Source organism: Neofelis nebulosa, chromosome 3 (assembly GCF_028018385.1).
Source record: "Neofelis nebulosa isolate mNeoNeb1 chromosome 3, mNeoNeb1.pri, whole genome shotgun sequence".
Classification (NCBI taxonomy): domain Eukaryota; kingdom Metazoa; phylum Chordata; class Mammalia; order Carnivora; family Felidae; genus Neofelis; species Neofelis nebulosa.
Genome location: NC_080784.1, coordinates 36,780,417 through 36,799,949, shown reverse-complemented (window position 1 = coordinate 36,799,949; position 19,533 = coordinate 36,780,417). Strand labels below are relative to the sequence as shown.

The 19,533-nt window shown below is 43.7% G+C and overlaps 1 protein-coding gene across 3 annotated transcripts; it reads left to right on the top strand.

Annotated features, from left to right (window-relative positions):
• The first annotated feature begins 3,421 nt into the window (after window positions 1-3,421).
• On the top strand, window positions 3,422-18,590 carry NPM2 (nucleophosmin/nucleoplasmin 2). 3 transcript variants are annotated; one of them, XR_009259071.1, is made up of 8 exons: window positions 3,422-3,782; window positions 4,129-4,218; window positions 4,320-4,405; window positions 4,556-4,681; window positions 16,076-16,166; window positions 16,956-17,134; window positions 17,306-18,217; window positions 18,299-18,590. XR_009259071.1 is itself a non-coding variant. In XM_058720397.1 (8 exons), exons 2-7 carry the CDS (start codon window positions 4,161-4,163, stop codon window positions 18,193-18,195), a joined length of 552 nt encoding a protein of 183 aa, XP_058576380.1. In that variant the 5' UTR covers window positions 3,427-3,782; window positions 4,129-4,160; the 3' UTR covers window positions 18,196-18,217; window positions 18,299-18,590. The 3 variants fall into 3 exon arrangements, 2 of the variants coding, with proteins under 2 accessions (XP_058576379.1, XP_058576380.1); XM_058720397.1 differs by having other exon boundaries at window positions 3,427-3,782; window positions 18,184-18,217; XM_058720396.1 differs by having other exon boundaries at window positions 17,306-18,590.
• The last annotated feature ends 943 nt before the right edge of the window (window positions 18,591-19,533 follow it).

Below are 19,533 nucleotides of genomic sequence, written 5' to 3'. Positions count from 1 at the left end.
CCTGGGTGGCTTAGTTGGTTAAGAGTCTGACCCGTGGTTTTGGCTCAGGTCATGATCTCACAGTTTGGGAGTTTGAGCCTCAAGTCCAGTTCCACCCTGACAGCATGGAGCCTGCTTGGGATTCTCTCTCTCTCCCTCTCTCTCTGCCCCTCCCCTGCTCATATTCTCTCTCTCTCTCTCTCTCTCTCTCTCTCTCTCTCTCTCTCTCTCCCTCCCTCTCTCTCTCCCCCTCTCTCAATAAATAAATAAACTTAAAAAATAAACTATTAGATAAAATTTTAAAATATATACTGCTTGTAGGGCTTCTGGTGGCTCAGTTGGTTAAGCATCCAACTTTTGATTTCGGTTCGGGTCATGATCTCAGTGTTCATGAAATTGAGCCCCAAATTGGGCTCTACACTGGCAGCTCGGAACCTGCTTGGGATTCTCTCTCTCTCCCTCTCTCTCTCAAAATAAATAAGACTTTAAAATGAAATAAGATATATATTATTTGCTATAGCATCCAAATACATGAAATACATAGGAATAAATTTAACAAGATATATAACAAGTATATATACACTAAAATCTGTAAAACACTGCAGAGGAAAATCTTTAAACAAATGCAGAGATCATAACATATTCATGGGTTGGATGACTCAAAACCGTGATGTCCTTTCTCCCCAAATTGAACTATGCATTCAAAGGAACCCCAATAAAAATCCCAGAAAGTTTTTTTGTAGAAAACGGCAAGCTGATTCTAAAATTTATATGAAAATCCAGGCACTTAGGTGGCGTAGTCAGTTGAGTGTCCAACACTTGATTTCTTCAGCTCAGGTCATGATCCCAGGGTTATAGGATCAAGCCCCGCTGCGGGTTCTCTTTCTGAACCTGCGTGGGATTCTCTTTCTTTCTTTCTCTCTCTCTCTCCACCTCTCTCCGACTTGTGTGCTCTCTCTCTCTCTCAAATTAAAAGTAAAATAAAATTTATGTTAAAATGCAAAACATCTAGAACAGCCAAAACATTTTTGAAATAGAAGAACAGATTTGGAGAGCTCAACTACCTGATTTCAAGATTTGCTCTAATGCTACAGTAATCAAGACTGTAGTGTTGGCACTATGGCAGACAGATCAATAGAACAGAATAAAGTCTAGAAATAGACCAACATGTACATGGTTAAATGATTTTCAGCAAAATGTGCCAAGGTATTTCAACAGAGAAAGGCTAGTCTTTTCCAAAAATAGTGCTAGATGAACTGGGTGGAGATCCACTTGAGGGGTAAAAGAAATGAATCTGACCTTTAGCTAACACCACACACAAAAATTAACTTCAAATCAATCACAAATGTAAAAGTACAAGCTCACACTACAAGACTTCTAGAAGAAAACTTAGGAGAAAACTTTTACAACCTTGGGTTAAACAAGATTCCTTCAAATACCAAAGCCATGAGCCATTGGACTTCATCAAATTTAAATTTATCTGCTCTTCAAAAGATACCGTTTTAAAATATGAAAAGACAAGTTATAGGCAGGAGTAAAAAAATCTTTGTAATACATATACATGACACAACACAGGTATCCAATATATATAAACAATCCCTACAACTCAGTAAGAATAATCTGAAATAGCCCAATTTAAAAATGGACAAAGTATTTAAACAGGTATTTTGCCAAAGAAGATACACGAATGATCAGCAAACACCTGAAAAGATACTCAACATCACTTGTCATCAAACAGAAACAAATAAACACAAGAGATGTCACTATATACATCCACTAGAATGGCTAAAATTAAGAAGACTGACAATACCAAGTGTTGATGAAGATGTATGGCAACTGGAATTCTCATACATTGCTGGTAGAAATGCAAAATGACTTCAGAAAGTAGTTTTACAGTTTCACGTAGTTTAATACATGCTTACAAAATGATCCAGCAATTCCACTCCTAGGTATTTATCAAACAAAAACTAAAACATATGTCCATGCAAAGACTTGTTCATGTTATTTTTATTCATGATATATGTCTAAAACTGAAAACTACCCAAATATGCATCAACGGGTATATCAGTCAGGGACATATCACAAGGAATTGGCTTATGCGGCTCTGGGGGCTAGCAACAAGTCTGAAATCCACAGGGCAGGTCATCAGAAAAAGCAAACTGGAAGCTCTCTGGTAGGAGCTGAAGCCGCAGTCCACAGGCAGAACTTTTTCAGGGAAACCTCCCACCCACATTACTGACAGTAATCTTTATATAAAGGCAGCTGATTATAGGTGTTAATCACCTCTACAAAATGCCTTCACAGCCACACCATTAGCATTTGACTGAACAAGTAGGTATGATAGCCTAGCCAAGTTGACACATAAAACTGACCAGCACATGCATAAGTATACAAATCATGGATAAACAATAAACAGAAACAAACTACTGATACAAACAACAATATGGGTAAATAACTCTCAAAACACATTTTGTTCAACAAAAGGACTGGTGAAAAGACCCTGTAGGATTCTACTTATATGAAATTCTAGAACAGTCAATAATGTCCACAGTGTCAGAAAGCAGGTAAATGCCTGATGCCAATTAGGCATTGATGTGAGGATACTGACCACAAAGGGAAACCAGAAAATTTGGGAGAGTGATGGATATTGTAACTGGACTGTGGTGGTGGCTACCCAGGTATATACATTTGTCAAAATTCATCAAATTATACACTTTAAATGAGTGCCTTTTAAGACATAAATTATTTCTCAATAAAGTGGACATTTTTCCTTTTTAACAAAAGGAAAAACTAAAAGCTGATTCCTGCACAGCACAAGCTCCAATCAAGGTTCCAGAGAGACATATCCAGTTCCTCTAGCACTATTTTTGGAAAAGACTAACCTTTCCTTATTAAATTACCTTGGCACTTTTGTTGAAAAGCACTGAACTTTATGTGTAGGTGAGAAGTTTCCAGAATGGAAAGGAAGGGTAAAAATGCAATCTGATCAACTATACTTCATTTTTAAAAAGGGGTTGGGGGAGGAAGGAAAGAAAAGGAATTCAAAGAGAGAGATCCCTGGTTATTTCTGACTCCCAGAGATGATTCATGTGCAGAGTAGGACAAAGGGGGATGTGGCTGGCTGAAAGGCAGCGTCCTTTCCACCACCCCCAACCACAGTGCCCTGTGAGCTGCTGTTTGTTAGATGACTGGCCCTGGTAAAGTCACTCACTGGGCCCTATAGTGTATTCCTCACCAGCTGCCACAGCTGGTGACCTCTGGTGTCCTAACTCATCCCCACCCCCTTCCTGTCCGTGGGACAAATTATCCTTCTGGAAACAGGGCTCTTCTTCTCTGGGGCCCAAAACCCTGGGGGACGGGCCCTCCTGGCCTTGGAAAAGGCCCACACCGAGAGGGTATGAAAAAAGGAAGGCGTTGAGCAGGAAAAAGCCTTAATGCTGCTTCCCACTGGGTGGCAACGCAAGTCCAAGCTAGGCGATCTCACCCAGTAGGCCTCGGTGAATCCCCAGGGGCCATGAAGGTGGTGCTCACAGCGCGGTCCTCGACCAGCAGCAGCAACTTCACCTGGAAACCCGTTAGAATGCAAATTACCTCGGCCCCACCCAGCCCTCCACAACCAGAAACTGTGGCGCTGGCACCTAGCTCGGTGCTTTAACGAGCCCTCCAGGTGCGCCGAGGCACGAAGAGCAACGAATGGAGGAGCGGAATGGGGAAAGAAGGGCCTCTCCTTTAAGACGGAGCGGACGCCCCCCGCCGCCCCTTCCCGGGCCTCCTAACAGCCTGCAGCGGCCGGCGGCTCTCAGGTGCGGCTGCGAGGAGGCCGGAGTGAGGGAGCCCGAGACGCCCAGCGCACAGGGCCGGTGAGGCGGAGGCGGGCTGGCGAGCGGGTCTGGCGCCAGGGGAAGTACAGCCGGGACCGCGACGGCGCCGACGGGGCCCTCGGGCGCAGCGGGCCGGGGCCCAGCACCTTTCCAGCCTGGGCAACCTCAGCGTCGCCCCCACTCCCACCCCACCCGGCACCGCTGGCTCCGGGCTGCGGGGTTGGACGGCTGCGCCCGCCAGGGGCTCGGAATCCGGGGCGGCCGGCCGGGATGCGGGCGGGAGCGGGGAACCGGGCCTCGCCTCACGGCGGGCGCCCCTTCCTCACAGCCGCCGGGACCCCGGCGCCCGCGCCCAGAGTCATGAACCGCAGCAGCACGAGCAGCGCGGCCGAGAAGGCGCCCACAGCCATGCTCTGGGGTGAGTGAGGGTCCGGCGGGTGGAGGGTGGGGAGGGAGGCGGAGGAGAAACGGGGAGCCTCCCTGAGCCGGCCCGGCCCCCTCGCTGCCCTCCTTCCGCAGGCTGTGAGCTAAACCAGGAGAAGAGGACCTGGACCGTCAAACCCCAGAAGGAAGGGAAGCAGGACTGTAAGCTGTTGCTCAGTACGGTGGGTGTCCCGGCCCCCAGGAGGGGATGGTAGGATGGACTCGGGAGGGACGTGGCCAGCTGCGGGGGAGCAAGTGGGGCTCTCCGGTCTCTGCAGGTGGAACAGGGGTTCCCTCCGGTGTTGAGGTGGCCTGTCTTCAAACGCTCTCAGATTTGCTTGGGGGAGAAAGCCAAAGAAGAGATGAACCTCGTGGAAATCCTGCCCCCAGCCAGCCAGGAAGACAAGAAAGCCAAGCCCATCACCATCGCCTCTCTTCAGGCCTCGGTGCTCCCCATGGTGAGCCTCCCTACCCCATCCCCCCCGCCCCCGCAGGCTTCGGGAGGCTGCCTGCCCCGGGCACTCACCGCCCTCATGACTGGGTGTGGACGGACAAAGGTGGGATACAGTCGTTCTGCAGGAATGCAGTCCCGCCAGGGGGCCGTATAGCCAATGACTTTGAGCCTTGGACTTAGGAGGCAGGGAGCCCCGTTTTCATCCCAGCTCACCTTTTCCCAGCTTGGGCAAGTTAACCTCTCTTCAAAATCACGTTTTTAAACTTTTTGATGCTAGTGACAGGACACTGTTGATGACTTCCACATTGATTGTGTATCCAGTTCTCTTATCTCTAGTAATTTATCTTGAGTTCTCTATGCAAATCATCATTGTTAATGGCAGTTTTTGTATCTTTTTTTTTTTTTTTTAATTATACTACACGGTCTAGGACCTCCAGTGTACTATCGAGGAAGATTGTAATGGTAGATGTCCTTGTTCCTTTCTTAATACATATATGTATATTTTTAAAGGAGTGCTTCTAACGTTTCTCCATTAAGTGTGGCACATCTGATAAGACGATAACTTCCTTTTTCAAGTTAAGGAAGTCCCCATCTAGTCCTGCTCTGCGTTTTAAAATTGAGATTTCTTCTTTTTAATCAAAAATGGTTATCAAGTGCTTTTTTAGATTTAGATGATCATAGGTTCTTTCTTCTTTAACCTGTTAAGGTGGTGAGTTATATTAATAGAATACTCTTCAGCCAACTTTGCATTCCTAAGATAAACACTGATTGATCATACTGTGAATTTCTAGATTTGCTTTGCTAGTATATTTTTTAAAAATTTAAATCTAACATACTCGTGAGGTTGGCCTATCTTATTTGGGTGTCAAGGCACACTAGCCTCATGAACTGGGGGATGGAGTGTTCTCTCCTTCTATATGGTGGAACAGTGAATGTAAGACCGGTATCATCTGTCCCTGAAGATCTGGGAGTCCCATCTGTAAAACTGCCCCAAAACTACCCCCCCCCCACCCCCATCTATGAGCTCTCCCTAGATCTCCTTCATTCCCAGGGTTTTATTTTTAAAGACCATCTATACAAATCAAAACTTTGATATTTATTTCTATATACCCAATCCCTCTCTTGTGCTCCAGATCCTGTGTCCAACTCAGTGTATTTAATAGATATCTAAGAGATAACCCAAACTTAACAAATCCAAATCCAGATTCTTGATTTTTATCTATAATCTCTTCTCCCACCCCCAAACCTGAGCCTCTCCCAGAATATAATTGCTCTTCCAGTTATTCAGGACAAAAACTTCTTTCTCTAACACCACATATCACCAGCAAATCCTGTTGGCTCTGCCTTCACAGTGTACCCCCATCTGACCACCTGTCACCACCCCCTGCCATGTCCTGGCCCAGGTGCTCAGTTTTATTGCAAAGTCTCCTAACTGGTCCACCAACCCCCACCCTTGGTTCCTTATAGTCTATTCCAGGGTTCCACAAACTACAGGATTAAATCCAGCCTACTGCGTGTTTTTGTAAATGAAGTATTATTGAAACACAGGCACGCTCCTTCATTTTGTATATTATCCGTACCTGTTTTCCCTTGGTAACAGAACTGAGTAGTCTCCACAGAGACCATAAGGCTCACAAGCCTAAAATACTGGATATCTACAGAAAAAACATTCCCCAATCTCTGGTCTATTCTATGTATGCACCAGGTGCCAGAAGGATCCTTTTAAACAAAAGTCAGACCATGTCGCTTCTCTGTTAGAACACTTATGTCAGTGGCTTCCCATTTCACTTAGAATGAAATCCAAGATCCTTTATGTTCTGGCTCTTAGAAACCTCTCTTAAACTCACCCTTTGCTACTCTCCCCTCCCTAATCCTGCTGAAACTACACTGGCTTTCTTGATTGTACCTTGAAAATTTCAAACATACCCCCTTCCTGGGAGTCTTGCATTTACTGTTCCCCATGCTAGGAATTCACTTGCTCCTCACTTCAGCCTTTGTTCATATGTCACCTCATTCAAGAAGTCTTTCCCAGGGCACCTGGGTGGCTCAGTTGGTTGGGGTCTCAATCATGGCTAAGGTCTTGATCTCACAGTCGTGAGTTTGGTCCCCGTGTCTGACGTGAATCCTGCTTTAAAAAAAAGTCTTCCCGACCACAAACCGCATCCTCTCTTCCTACCCTTCCGTAACCACTTTTTCTCCATTGGAACCCATCACTGGCTTCAGTTTTCATCTGTGCCTGTCTTTCTCCCCAACAAGAATACAAGCTCCAAGACAGCAAAGACTTTGCCTTTTCATTTACTGCCTTAGCCATAATGCCTATATACCATATGTTATGGTATGTTATAGAAACTGGTATATTGTAGACACTCAACATATAATGAGTGAGTAAGGAAGTGAACAAACTATGTGCAACTGGTTTGATTTTAAACTATTGTCATTTAAGTTTTAGGTCTAGATGTTTCCATTTCTTTGAGTCAGTTTTTATATCTGCTTTATTGAGATATAATTTATATACAGTAAGATCCACCAGTGTTAAGTATACCACTTGATGCATTTGATAAATGTATATAATTTTGTAACTACCACTGCAATCAAAGTAGAGAAAAATTTCCTTCACCCCCCAAAATTTCCTCATGCCTCTTTGTGGTCAGCCCTTTCCACCTATCACTGCCTCTGGCAACCATTGATCTACTTTCACTACTCTTTTGTCTTGTCTAGAATTTCATTTAAAGGGAATCATGCAATACATAGTGTCTGGTACCTGGCTTTTTTCACTTAGCATAATGCTTTGAGATTTATCTATGTTGTTGGTGAAACAGTAATGTGCTCCTTTTTTATGTGTGAGTAACATTCTATTTTACAAGTACATATATATGTCAAGATTTATTTATTCATTCACTTGTTAGCAGACATTTGGATAGTTTCTAGTTTTTTGTTTTTTGGGTTTTTTTTTTCATTTTTGAGAAAGAGTCTAAGCAGGGGAGGGGCAGAGAGACAGAGTGGGACAGAGGATCCCAAGCAGGCTCCGCGCTGACAGCAGTGAGCCCAAGGCAGGGCTCAAACTCACAAATTGTGAGATCATGACCTGAGCCAAAATCAGACGCTCAACCAACTGAGCCCCCCAGGTGCCCTGGGTAGTTTCTAGTTTTATACTATGAATAAAGCTGCTATGAAGTTTGAGTGCATTTGTATGCACATGTTTTCATTTCTCTTGTGTAAATACCTAGGAGTAATACTGCAGAATCATTAGTAAGCATAGGTTAAACTTTATTTCCCCCCTCCCATCCTCTTGCATATGTTAAACCTTACACACCACTGCCAAACTATTTTCTGAATTACTACACCATTTTGCATTCCTACCAGTTGTTTCACATCCTCCCCAACACTTTGCATTGTCAGTCTTAATTGTAGCCATTCATAAATTTAGGCCATATGTATAGTGGCATCTCATTGTGGTTATTATTTATATTTCTTTGATGACTAGTGATATTGACCATCTTGTTGTCTGGTCATTTGATATCTTCTTTTGTAAAATGCCTGTTTAAATGTTTTGCCCATTTTTAAATCGAGTTATTGAGTTGTAGAAGTTCTTTATATATTTTGGATACAAGTCTTTTATCAAAAATATTTATTTCAAATATTTTCTGCTAGTACATGACTTGCCTTTTCATTCATAATGATTTCTTCAAAGAGCACAAGTTTTTAATTTTTATGAAGTCCAATTTGGTATTTTCTCCTCTTATGGTTCTTTTTTTTTTTGGGGGGGGGGGTGTCCTGAGAAATCATTGCCTAAACTAAAGTCGCAAATGTCTTTTTCTAAGCTTTCTTCTAGAAGTGCTATTGTTTAAGCTCTTACATTTGTCTGTATTCCTCCATTTCAAGATAATTTTTTTGTATGGTACAAAATAAGCGTAGAGAAACATTTTTTTCCCAAGCTGATACCCACTGCTCTAGCACTATTTTCTTTTTTCTTTTTTTTTTTTTTTAAGACTGTCCTTTCACTATACAATTATGCTGGCATTTTGCTATAAATCAGTTGCCTGTGTATGTATGCATGTATTCCTGTATTTTGTTTCATTGATTTGTATTTGTATCTTTACTCTCATGACAGACTGATTTGATTATTATAGTTTTGTAGTTAGTCTTAAAATTAGTGTGTCTTCCAACTTTGTTTTTCTTTTCCAAAATTGTGTTGGCAATTCTAGGTCCTGAACATTTCCACATAGATTTCAAAATAGGCTTTCTTTGAAAATCAGTCTGTTGATGGGGCGCCTGGGTGGCGCAGTCTGTTGGGCGTCCGACTTCAGCCAGGTCACGATCTCGCGGTCCATGATTTCGAGCCCCGCGTCAGGCTCTGGGCTGATGGCTCAGAACCTGGAGCCTGTTTCCGATTCTGTGTCTCCCTCTCTCTCTGCCCCTCCCCCGTTCATGCTCTGTCTCTCTCTGTCCCAAAAATAAATAAACGTTGAAAAAAAAATTAAAAAAAAAGAAAATCAGTCTGTTGGGTTGTGACTGAGATTGTGTTGAATCTATAGACTATTTTGGGGGGGATTGGCATCTTAACAATTTTTAGTCATTAATAATTGAGCATATGTTTCTCTATTTGTTTAAGTCTTTCACTTTTTACTCTAATGTATGTCTTTAACTTAACTTTTCCTACTAATATTTTGTAGTTTTCAGGGAACTGGTTGTGTACATACTTTGTAAGATCTACCCCCAACATACTGCTATATTTGATTTTAGGTGCTATTGAAAATGGTATTAAAGTATTTAATGAAAGATAATTCACATGCCATAAGCTTCACCTATTACGTGTACAATCAGATGGTTTTTAGTAAATTAAAAGTTGTATGCCCATCACAGCCTAAGTGTAGAACATTCTCATCACCCTCAAAAGTAATCCCATACCTACTAGCAGTCACTCCCCATTTCTCACACTCACCTGCAACACTAGGCAGCTGTTCATCTATTTTCTGCCTATTTTTGGCTATTCTAGACAGTTCGTATAAATGGAATCCCAAAACGTGTGGTCTTTTGTGACTACTCCTTTCACAGCATAATGTGTGGTGTGTTTTTTTTTTTAATGTTTATTTATTTTTGAGAGAGAGAGTGGCAGAGCGTGAGCAGAGGAGGGGCAGAGAGAGAGGAAGACACAGAATTCAAAGCAGGCTCCAGGCTCTGAGCTATCAGCCCAGAGCCCCATGCAAGGCTCAAACTCGTGAACCGCGAGATTATGACCTGAACCAAAGTCTCAGCCACTCAGGTAGCCCCACATAGCATTATGTTTTTAAGGTTCATCCATGTTGTAGCATATAGCACTACTTTCTTTTTATTGCCAAGTAATACCCATCATATGAATATATATGAAATCATCCATTCAGCAGCTGATGGACACCTGTTTTATGTCTACCTTTTGGCTATTATGAAGGCTGTTATGAACATTCATGTACAAACTTTTATATGAATATATGTTTTCATTGCTCTTGAGCATATCTCTGGGAGTGCAATTGCTAGGTCATTGTGGTAGCTTTATGTATGTAACATTTTGAGGAACTGCCAGATTATTTTCCAATGTAGTCACACCATTTTACAATCCCACCAACAGAATATGAGGATTCCACTTTCCCCACATCCTTGCAATACTTACCATTGTCTATAATTTTGATTAGTCATTTTAGTGGGTGTGAACTGATAGTTCAATGTGGTTTTGGTTTGCTTTACCTAATGGCTAATGATGTTGCATCTCTCTTCATGTGTTTATTGGTCATTTGTATATCTTTCTTGCAGAATTGTTTATTCAGGTCTTTCTTCATTTTTTTTTTAAATTGCATTTGAGTTTGACATTTTAATATTGGTCTTTTTACTTTAAATTGTATGAGTGCTTTATATACTCTGCATACAAGCCCCTTATCAGATGATTTGCAAATATTTTCTCCCATTTTCTGAGTTGTCTTCTCAATTTCTTGATGATATCATTTGCAGCACAGAAGTTTTGAATTTTGATGTAGTCTAATTTCTATGTTTTATCTTGTTTCTTGTGCTGCTAGTATCAAATCTAAGAACTTGTCACCTAATCCAAGGTCATGAAAATTTGCTCCAATGTTTTCTTCTAGGGGTTTTATAGTTTTAACTCTTCTAGTTAATTAAGTCCATGATCTATTTGGAGTTCATTTTTGTGTATAGTATAACGTATGCAAATGTATTTTTAAATTTCATTTTATCATTGTTCAGTAGTAGTATATAGTTATATAATTGTGTTGGGTTTTTTTGCTATTATTTGACCTTGCGAAACTTGCATAGAAATCCTAGCAGCTTTTTGTTGATTCCTTATGGATTTATTCATGTCATCTGTGAATAAAGTCAGTTCAACTTCTTGCATTCTTTTTTCTTGTCTTCCTTCACTGACTAGGACCTCAAATATAATGTCAAATAAAAGTGGTGACAGCATGTCTGTCCTTGCCTTTTTCTCTTCTACCAGTGTTCAGCCTTCTACCATGAAGACACATGAAGGATTTTTGTACAGATGTCCTATATGAGGATGAGGATGTTCCCTTCTGGTTCTAATTTATTGAGATGCTGTTGAGTTTTGTCCAAGAATTTTTTTCTGCATCTATTGAGGGGTTTTTTGGCCTCCTTTATTAACTGGCAAATTACATTTATTGATTTTTTTTCAAATTTTGTTTTTATTAACTTTTAGTTTTTTTATTTTAGGTAGGCTCCACACTTAAAGTGGAGCTGACACTCATGACCCTGAGATTAAGAATGTCATGCTCTACCAACTGAGCCAGCTAGGCACCCCATCAAATTTTAAACCCATTGTACATTCTTGGGGTAAGCCCCATTTGATGATATATTATCCTTTTATATATTACTGGATTCCATTTGCTAATATTTTATTAAGGATATTTGTTTTGGGGCACCTGGCTGGCTCAGTCAGGAGAGCGTGTGGCTCTTAATCTCAGGGTTGTAAGTTTGAGCTCCACACTGGGTGTAGAGATTACTTAAAAATAGCATCTTTTTAAAAAATATTTGTGTCTACATTTATGAACAACATTGGACTGTACTTTTCTTGTCATGCTTTTATCTGGTTTTAGTATTAGGGTCATGCTGGCCTCATAAAATGAGAAGGAAAGTATTCTCTCCTTTTTTGTTTTCTGAAACAGTTCGTGTAACTTTGGTATTTTTTTCTTAAATGTTTTGATAGAATTCATGTGAAGCAATCTGGTTAACTGCAAGTTAAATTTAATAAATTTAGGACAGTTTGGGTTGTTTTTCTTAAGAGAGATTTGTTTATGTCTTTCAAGGAGTTTTTCCATTTTGTCCACATTGTCAAATTCATTGGCATAGGGTTGTCCATAATATTTCCTTTCTTCCTCTTCTGTAAAATCTGTAGTAAACTCTGCTGTCTTATTCCTGATATTGATAATTTGTGTCTTCTTCCCCTTTTCTTTGTGCAGTCTGGTTAGAGGTTTAATATTTTTATCCATCTTTTTCAAGAACCAGCTTCTGGTCTCAACTTTTCTCTATTGTTTACCCACTTTTGTATTTTATTGATCTCTGTTCTTTATTTCCTTTCTTCTGTCTGTGTGGGTTTTAATTTGCTCTTTTTCTAGTTTTGTAAGGCAGAATCTTACATTATTGATTTAATTTTTTTTCTCACTTCTCTGTATACCTCTTTTTTTGTTGGTGTTGTTTTTTTTTATTTTTTTAACGTTTATTTATTTTTGAGACCAAGAGAGAGAGCATGAACAGGGGAGGGTCAGAGAGAGGGAGACACAGAATCTGAAACAGGCTCCAGGCTCTGAGCTGTCAGCACAGAGCCCGACGCAGGGCTCGAACTCACAGACTGCGAGATCATGACCTGAGCCGAAGTCAGCCGCTCAACCGACTGAGTCACCCAGGCACCCCTCTGTATACCACTTAAGGTGTCTTCACACAAGCACCATCCACCAAATTCTGCTTGCAACTCACTGGTCCAGAAATTAGTATTGCGGTCACTGCCAACTGCACAGGAAACTGGGGAATACGGTCTATGGCGGGTACAATATTAGGGTGCTGATATTATGGGAAAAGGGAAGAATGGATATTGGATAAGCAATGAGAAGCCTCTGCCACATCTGGTAAATACATCTCCATATCTTCAACATTTCTATGTGCTCACATTTTAGGCATGTATCTTATAAGCAGTAAGTAGCTGAACTTTGTTTTAATCTATCTGGCCAATAATATCTGTTTATGTTTACTGTGATGCTATCATACTTGGATTTATTTGTAACATGTACTTTGTGCTCCTATGTTCATTGATTTTTCATTTTTTCTTCTTTTTCCTTTTTCTGTCTTTTATTAGATTAAGGTTTCTTTCCCCCTTTTCCTTTCTACTGGTTTGGAACTGTAGAGTCTCACTCTACTTTTTAGCGTAGTTTTCCTTAATTTTTTAACAATCATGCATGACCAATTTAAAATTAATGCTATATTCCTCTCTCCCATACAATCCAGGGAACTTTCCTGAGCACCCTTTTCTTAACCGACCTGTTATTATCATGTAGTGTTTTAGCTTCAACTTGTTTTAAACCCACTCAATACTAGTCATTACTAGTACTATTTTATTTTACAGTAATGCTTACTTGGATTTGTCTTAGTTGACCAAGTTGCTTGCTCACCACTGCTGCTCATATCCACTTCTTCCTTCTCAATTCGATTGTCAGCTTTTTGAGACCTCTTTTAATAGGTCTGGGAGGAGCGAACTTACTTGGGCTCTGCCTGGAGATGTCTTTATTTTACCCTCATTCCTTCATGGTAGTTTGGTTCTGTATAATTCTACACAGAGAGGTACTTTCCCTCAAAACGTTGAAGACGCCGTTCTGGTCTTCTGGTTTCTGACGTTGCTGTTGAAACCCTCAGTCTGTCTGCCTATTGGTCCTTTTCTGGACATCTGTCTTTCCTCTCTGGTTTATTTTAAGATAGCCTCTTTGTTTTTGGCATATACCATTTCACTATGGGATGTTCAGATGTACATTTACTTTTATTTATCTATTCAGGACCTAGGTTTCCTGGACATGAGGATCTGTGTCTTTGGTTGTTTCTAGAAGCTCTTGGTTATCACTTTGCACATTGTGTTGTTTCTAGTCCCTTACTGTGATTAGATGCATCTTAGATCTCATTCTGTCCTCTGTATCTCTCAGCCTCTCCTTCGTATTTTGTTCCTCTTGTCTCTGTGCTATGTACCGGGTCGTTTCTTCACAGCATGGTTCCAGTTTACTGATACTTGCTTTAGCTGGTGTATTCTTTTTAACCATTTGTTCAGTCTAGAAGCTGCATTTGGTTCTTGTTATTTCTCATAATACCTTGTTGTTATACTTCTGATTCCTACTTCTATGTTTGTTTGACTTTCATCAACCTAATGTCATAACTGCTAGACTGTTCTTTTCTCTCTGGCTCTTGGCTGCATCGGTCTACAGTCGTCTCATTTCCTTCTGCTCACTCTAGCAGGACCGTGCCTTGGACATTTTGTCACCTTACACGGTGAGGCATCTTCGTGGTTCCACTGTTTTCTCCAAGAGAATTCTGTGTGAGGAAAATTGACAGCACCCCAAGGGATTGGTTTTGTGCTTGTGCCTGCTGTTGGCCCCAGGAGTCACCAGCCTGGGATCTTATACGGGTCTGTTGGCTTTGCAGTGCCCACCAAGTGAATTCAAGCTCGGTGTGAGTGGCAGGTACAGCCATGGGTTTTTAAGTTCTCACAGGAGACTTCTTTTATCCCACATGCATTTCCTTATTCCCTTCCTTCAGTGGAGAGGAGTTCCTGGTGGGTGGGTTTGGGATTCTTCCGTCCCCCGTCCTCGCCCCCGACCCTGGAGCTTCTTCCTGAGGTGCACCCGTGGAGGACCCCAGCCCCATTCAGTGGGCCCCGTGACCGCATGCCTCTCTGGAGCCCAGGCCTGTCTCCTGTCCATGAACGCATGTTAAAACCCAAGACCGAGGCTGTTTTCGGGCACATTTTCCCTTCAGCAGCTACAGCACCGGTGCTTGTGCGTGCTGCCCTCCTTTGTGGCGCACGGGGCCTCTTCCTTCTGTCCTGCTGTTCAACCAAGCGGTGAAAACATCGGAATACATTTTATCCAGCATTTCTAGGCATTGGTGGCTACAGAGTTTCAGTTTTTGCTTGTCTCCTTCCTGTCTGAGCCAGAAACTCTAAATTAATATCCCTAAGCCCCAGTTCCCTCCTCTGTAAAGGAATGGCCCCTCCGTTGTGGGCTTGTTGTGAGGGGTTAAAAGAGGAAAGCAGGTGAAATGCTTAGCATAGGGCCTGGCATACGGTAGGAAGTCAATAAATTTGAGTATCATCACTGATACAATAGAAAATGTGGAAAGTTTGGAAGAGTATCAAGAAAAGAAACACCATACTGTCCACTGAAAATTAGGGTTCACACTTAATAGAATTCTAACTTTATTCATATGTATATCCACACATGTAAGACAAAAGTAGTACTGTACATACAACTTTGCATCTGCTCTTCTCATTTGATTAGTGTCTTATTCGGGTTGGGCCACCATAACAAAGTACCAGAGAGTGAAGGACTTAATGTGCATCTATCTTGTCATAGTTGTAGAGGCTGAAAGTCTGAGACCAGGGTGCCAGTGTGGTCAGATTTGGGTAGGATCATCTTCCTAGCTTGCAGATGGCTGCCTGTTCTCTGTGTCCTCACACAGCAGAGAGACAGAGACAGAGAGAAATCTCTGGTCTCCTTTATAAGGGCACCAGTCCCATCATGAGGGCCCAGCTCTCATGACCTCATCTAACCCTAATTACCTCCCAAAGGCCTCATCTCCAGATACTATCACATTGGAGGTTAGGGCTTCACATAAGAATTCGGCAGGGGCACGTGGATGGCTCAGTTAAGCATGTGACTTTCGGCTCAGGTCATGATCTCATGGCTTATGGGTTTGAGCCCCACCATTGAGCTCTGTGCTGACAACTCAGAGCCTGGAGCCTGCTTCGGAATCTGTGTTTCCATCTCTCTCTTCCCCATGAGTTCTCTCTCTCTCTCTCAAAAATAAACAAGCATTAAAAAATGTTTAAAAAAAAGAATTTGGGGGACACAATTTAATCTGTAGCCATCAGACTTCTCTAACAGCTGCCCCTCAGCTTAGAAGCCTGTCTGTGATCTTTAACAAGAATGGGATTATCAGATTCACAGTCTTCCATTTGAATCCACCTCAACAGGAAGGGCCAAGGGCTTAATAACACAATGAGGTCCAGAGAACCTGTGAAATGTGTGTAGTTGGGGTATGGGGAATTAATTCTGAACGTTTCTATTAGACACCATCCCCCAGACAGGTGCCAGGCCTGAGTGAGCCCATCTTTTCTGCTCTTGCCCCTACATCCCTCCTCCTGCAGGTCATGATGGGATTGGAGCTTTCTCCTCCAGTCACTTTCCAGCTCCGGGCTGGCTCTGGACCCGTGTTCCTCAGTGGCCAGGAATGTTATGGTAAGTTGGAGCTTGGACCTGAGGCGGGTCTGACTATAGTGCCTAGCACAGGGCCAAGGGAATAGGTATTCAAACGCTGGATGGATTCTTGAATTACTAGAGAAAATCTCCAAAGGCAACGTGATGGCCAGTAGCCTGGAATGGAAGTTCTCCTTTACCTCCCCGCCATGTCCTCTGTGGGCTGCAGTCCTCTTGCCTGTACCATGAGGGTGGGTGTAGACTTGGTTTCATCTTCAAAGAGCCACTGTGAGGAATAAATGGGATACTCAGGGAGAAGCAGTTTGTATGATAGCTAGTACTAGCCCGCATGTAAAATGTTAGGTGCTATGAGGTATGTAGCTGGAGGAGCAATATAGGCTCTATCAAATCACTGTGCTGTTGACTCTTCTCATATCCTTCTCAGCCCAGTTGTGCCTCTGTATCAGGGTACAGTTACTCAAAAACCCTGGCAGGCTCCACTTCCCTTAGGATGAGGTCTAAATTCCTTAGCTGCTGTTTCCATTTCCTCCTTCCCTTGTGCTCTCTGCTCACCCTCACCCTCCTCTGAATCCTTCCCAGCCAGAGCCACAGCTTACCACCTCAGCTGCCCTCCTCTACCACCCCAGCTTTCTGCGGTCCCGGACCCCTCACTCCATCTGAGCTTCCACTTTGTCAGGCCAGAAAGGGTCTCTAGGAAGCGGCAGGTGCTGGCTTCCCCAAGGCAGCTCTGAGAGCAAGACCGATCGTGGAACAGGAGCTAGGCCAAGACCTGGAGCTCAGCATCCCTGCTCCCTTTCCATACCCTCACAGACACTTCAGACCTGTCCTGGGAGGAGGAGGAGGAGGAGCTGGAGGAGGAGGAAGAGGAGGAAGATGACAGCGATGATGATGACGATGATGATGTTGATGTAGATGTGTCCCTAGAGGAGGAGACCCCTATTAAACAAGTCAAGAGGCTAGCATCCCAGAAGCAGACAGGTGTTGCCAAGGTGAGGGAAGGGATACCCCCCCACACACAGGCTCCTCAGAAACCTGGGCCAGGCCTCCCGAGTTGAGTGTGAGTGTACAGAGGCCTGGGGTCCTGCCAGGTGCCCAGCAGGAGTCTGCTGGCCCTGGACCCTGCCCTAACTGTCCCCATGCTGCTTGTGTTTGCTTCCCAGAAAAAAAAGGTGGAAAAAGAAGAGGAGGCAGTGAGGTAACTCTTTCCATCTGTTAACGTAGCCAAAATCTTACAGCTGAAGCCTATAGGGTTAGAAAGGGTCTGGCGTGTGTGCATGTTTGTGACCACACAGGTGTGCTGTCTCTGATGGCCGGCACAGCCTTTTTTGGAAGGCATCAAAGTATTCTTATCTTCTGACCTAATTCCACTCATGGTAACCCCTTCCCAAGGACCCCATCCAAAATACAGGTAAAATCATATGCACTAAGAAACTGATCCCTGCATTATTCAAGTAATAGTGAAAAATGGAAGCATTCTAAGTGTCTACCAATATAGTAGATTAAGCTGGGTCACATTTTCCCAGTAGAATGTGACATAATGCCTATGAAGAATATAGCATCCTGGAAAGTGTTTACAGAATTTAAAAAGAACAGGATCTTAAATCATTTTCATGTTATTTCACATGTTTTTAGAAGAAAAAGCAAAAAGTCCTGCAAGGAAACACACCAAAATGTTAATACCGGTGGGAGGTAAAGAAACAAGTGATTTCTATTTGCTATATTTTGTGCAATGTAGTTAAATATTACTTTTATAATGAAAGAGACCTATTTGTGATAAATAAAAGAAAGCAGGTGGAAGTCTAACAAGAAAACACCTCTTGTTAAGAGAGAGTCAGAATGGTCCCAGCAGGTGACGGGGTGGAGAGGTGAATTCTGCAGCCTCCCAGCTCTCCATATCACAGCCCCTGGCTTTCCTGGAAGTGGCCAGGGCCCTGCATTGCAGTGTAGGCATTAGTAGGTTCTGGGCTACTGGTGTCCTGCTGAGCTCTCTCTCTTTCTCACCCTCATCCCCTCTCCTGGCCTCCCCACCCTATTCCAGACCCAGCCTTAAAGACAAGAGTCCTGTGAAAAAGGTAAGTACCAGGAGAAGGGGCTGGTCTTCCTGGGGGCAAAGGGAGGGAGTGGGACTCTGGTGCCCTCCCTTCTCTCCATAGGCCAAACCCACACTCAAACCTAAAAAGCCAGGATCCAAGAAATGAGGAGCCAGGAGTGGCCTGGCTGCAGTGACGGAGGGAGAGCCAGCTAGAACACCATACAGAGTGGCCTTCCTGCGGGTGTGCGGCAACCCCATGTTCCCCCCCACCCAGCCTCTCTCCCTCTGAGTCTGAATGTGATGGAGCTGTTGGGGGCAACACAAGGGGCCCACACTCCAACTATCAAGTTTCAGCAGGACCTGGAGGGAAGAGCCCTGACCTCAGAGCCCCAATAAAGTTTGCTTTGCCGGGACCTTGTTTCTGCCATCTGTTCCAGAGGGCCTGTCCTTATTGCTGGCTGCAGTGAGCCCGTGTGCCCAGCAGAGGGAGGCCATGTGCCAGCACACCCCTACCTGGTGGCTGGCCCGCCACCTGGACTGAGGCTGAGGCACCCAGCCAGCCAGCTGGGCTCTGTTCTGTTCTTTCATCTCCCTCTCATGTCCTCAAACTCCCACCCATTCCAACCCCCCCAGCTTTGGGACAAAAAACCACGGGTCTCAACCCCCTGCACAGCTTCAACTTTGTGCCCTTGTCCTGAGGGAGAGAGCTCCAGACATTGTGGGTCTTCCTGTGTCCACACTCCCTTCTGGCTGGTTTTCCAGGTAGAGAGTCAGAAGGCTAGAGCTGCCTGCCCCCCACTGGGAAGGGCCTTAGCCCCTGTCAGACTAGCCTGGGGATCTTCTCTCCTGGCCCTAATCACGTGTTCATTATCAAATGCACAGACCAGGACATCTATTGGAACCTCGGATCGATGCTAATGCTGCTCTCCCAGGCTTGCCTCTCCTGTTCAGGGTGAGCTCCTGTTCATTTGTGTGAAGATCTGTGTCAAGCAGGAGCCCAGAGGCCTGGACCTTCAAGGAAGCCCTCCCAGACAGGGCAGATGAGGCAGGCCTTGCAGAAGCTATTGAGGGTCTCTTACAGGGGTGGACAGGTAAACACTTTTAACTCTCATGCGAGGGTTCACCCAGGGCAATTCTCGGAGCCATGGGAACAGGGCTCAACAAATTGTTAGGGTAAGGCAATAGGGGATTGGCAAGGGGATGAATGACCCATTGGGTGGCTCTGGGCTCCTGCCCTCTCCCAGGCCTGCACAGCCACTTTGGAGCCTGGCTCACCCATTGTGACACACAGATAGCCTCCCACTGGAGGTTATAGTTGCAGGGCCTCCACTGGGCTTCTCCCTGGCCCTCCTCTAC

What these genes read in the sequence shown, in the direction of transcription:
- NPM2 (XM_058720396.1), top strand. Translation starts at nt 4,161, where the DNA reads ATGAACCGCAGCAGCACGAGCAGCGCGGCCGAGAAGGCGCCCACAGCC. An exon ending in CAGTGGCCAGGAATGTTATG is followed by an intron (nt 16,167 to 16,955) that starts GTAAGTTGGAGC and finishes ATACCCTCACAG; the next exon opens with ACACTTCAGACCTGTCCTGG. An exon ending in AGCAGACAGGTGTTGCCAAG is followed by an intron (nt 17,135 to 17,305) that starts GTGAGGGAAGGG and finishes TTTGCTTCCCAG; the next exon opens with AAAAAAAAGGTGGAAAAAGA.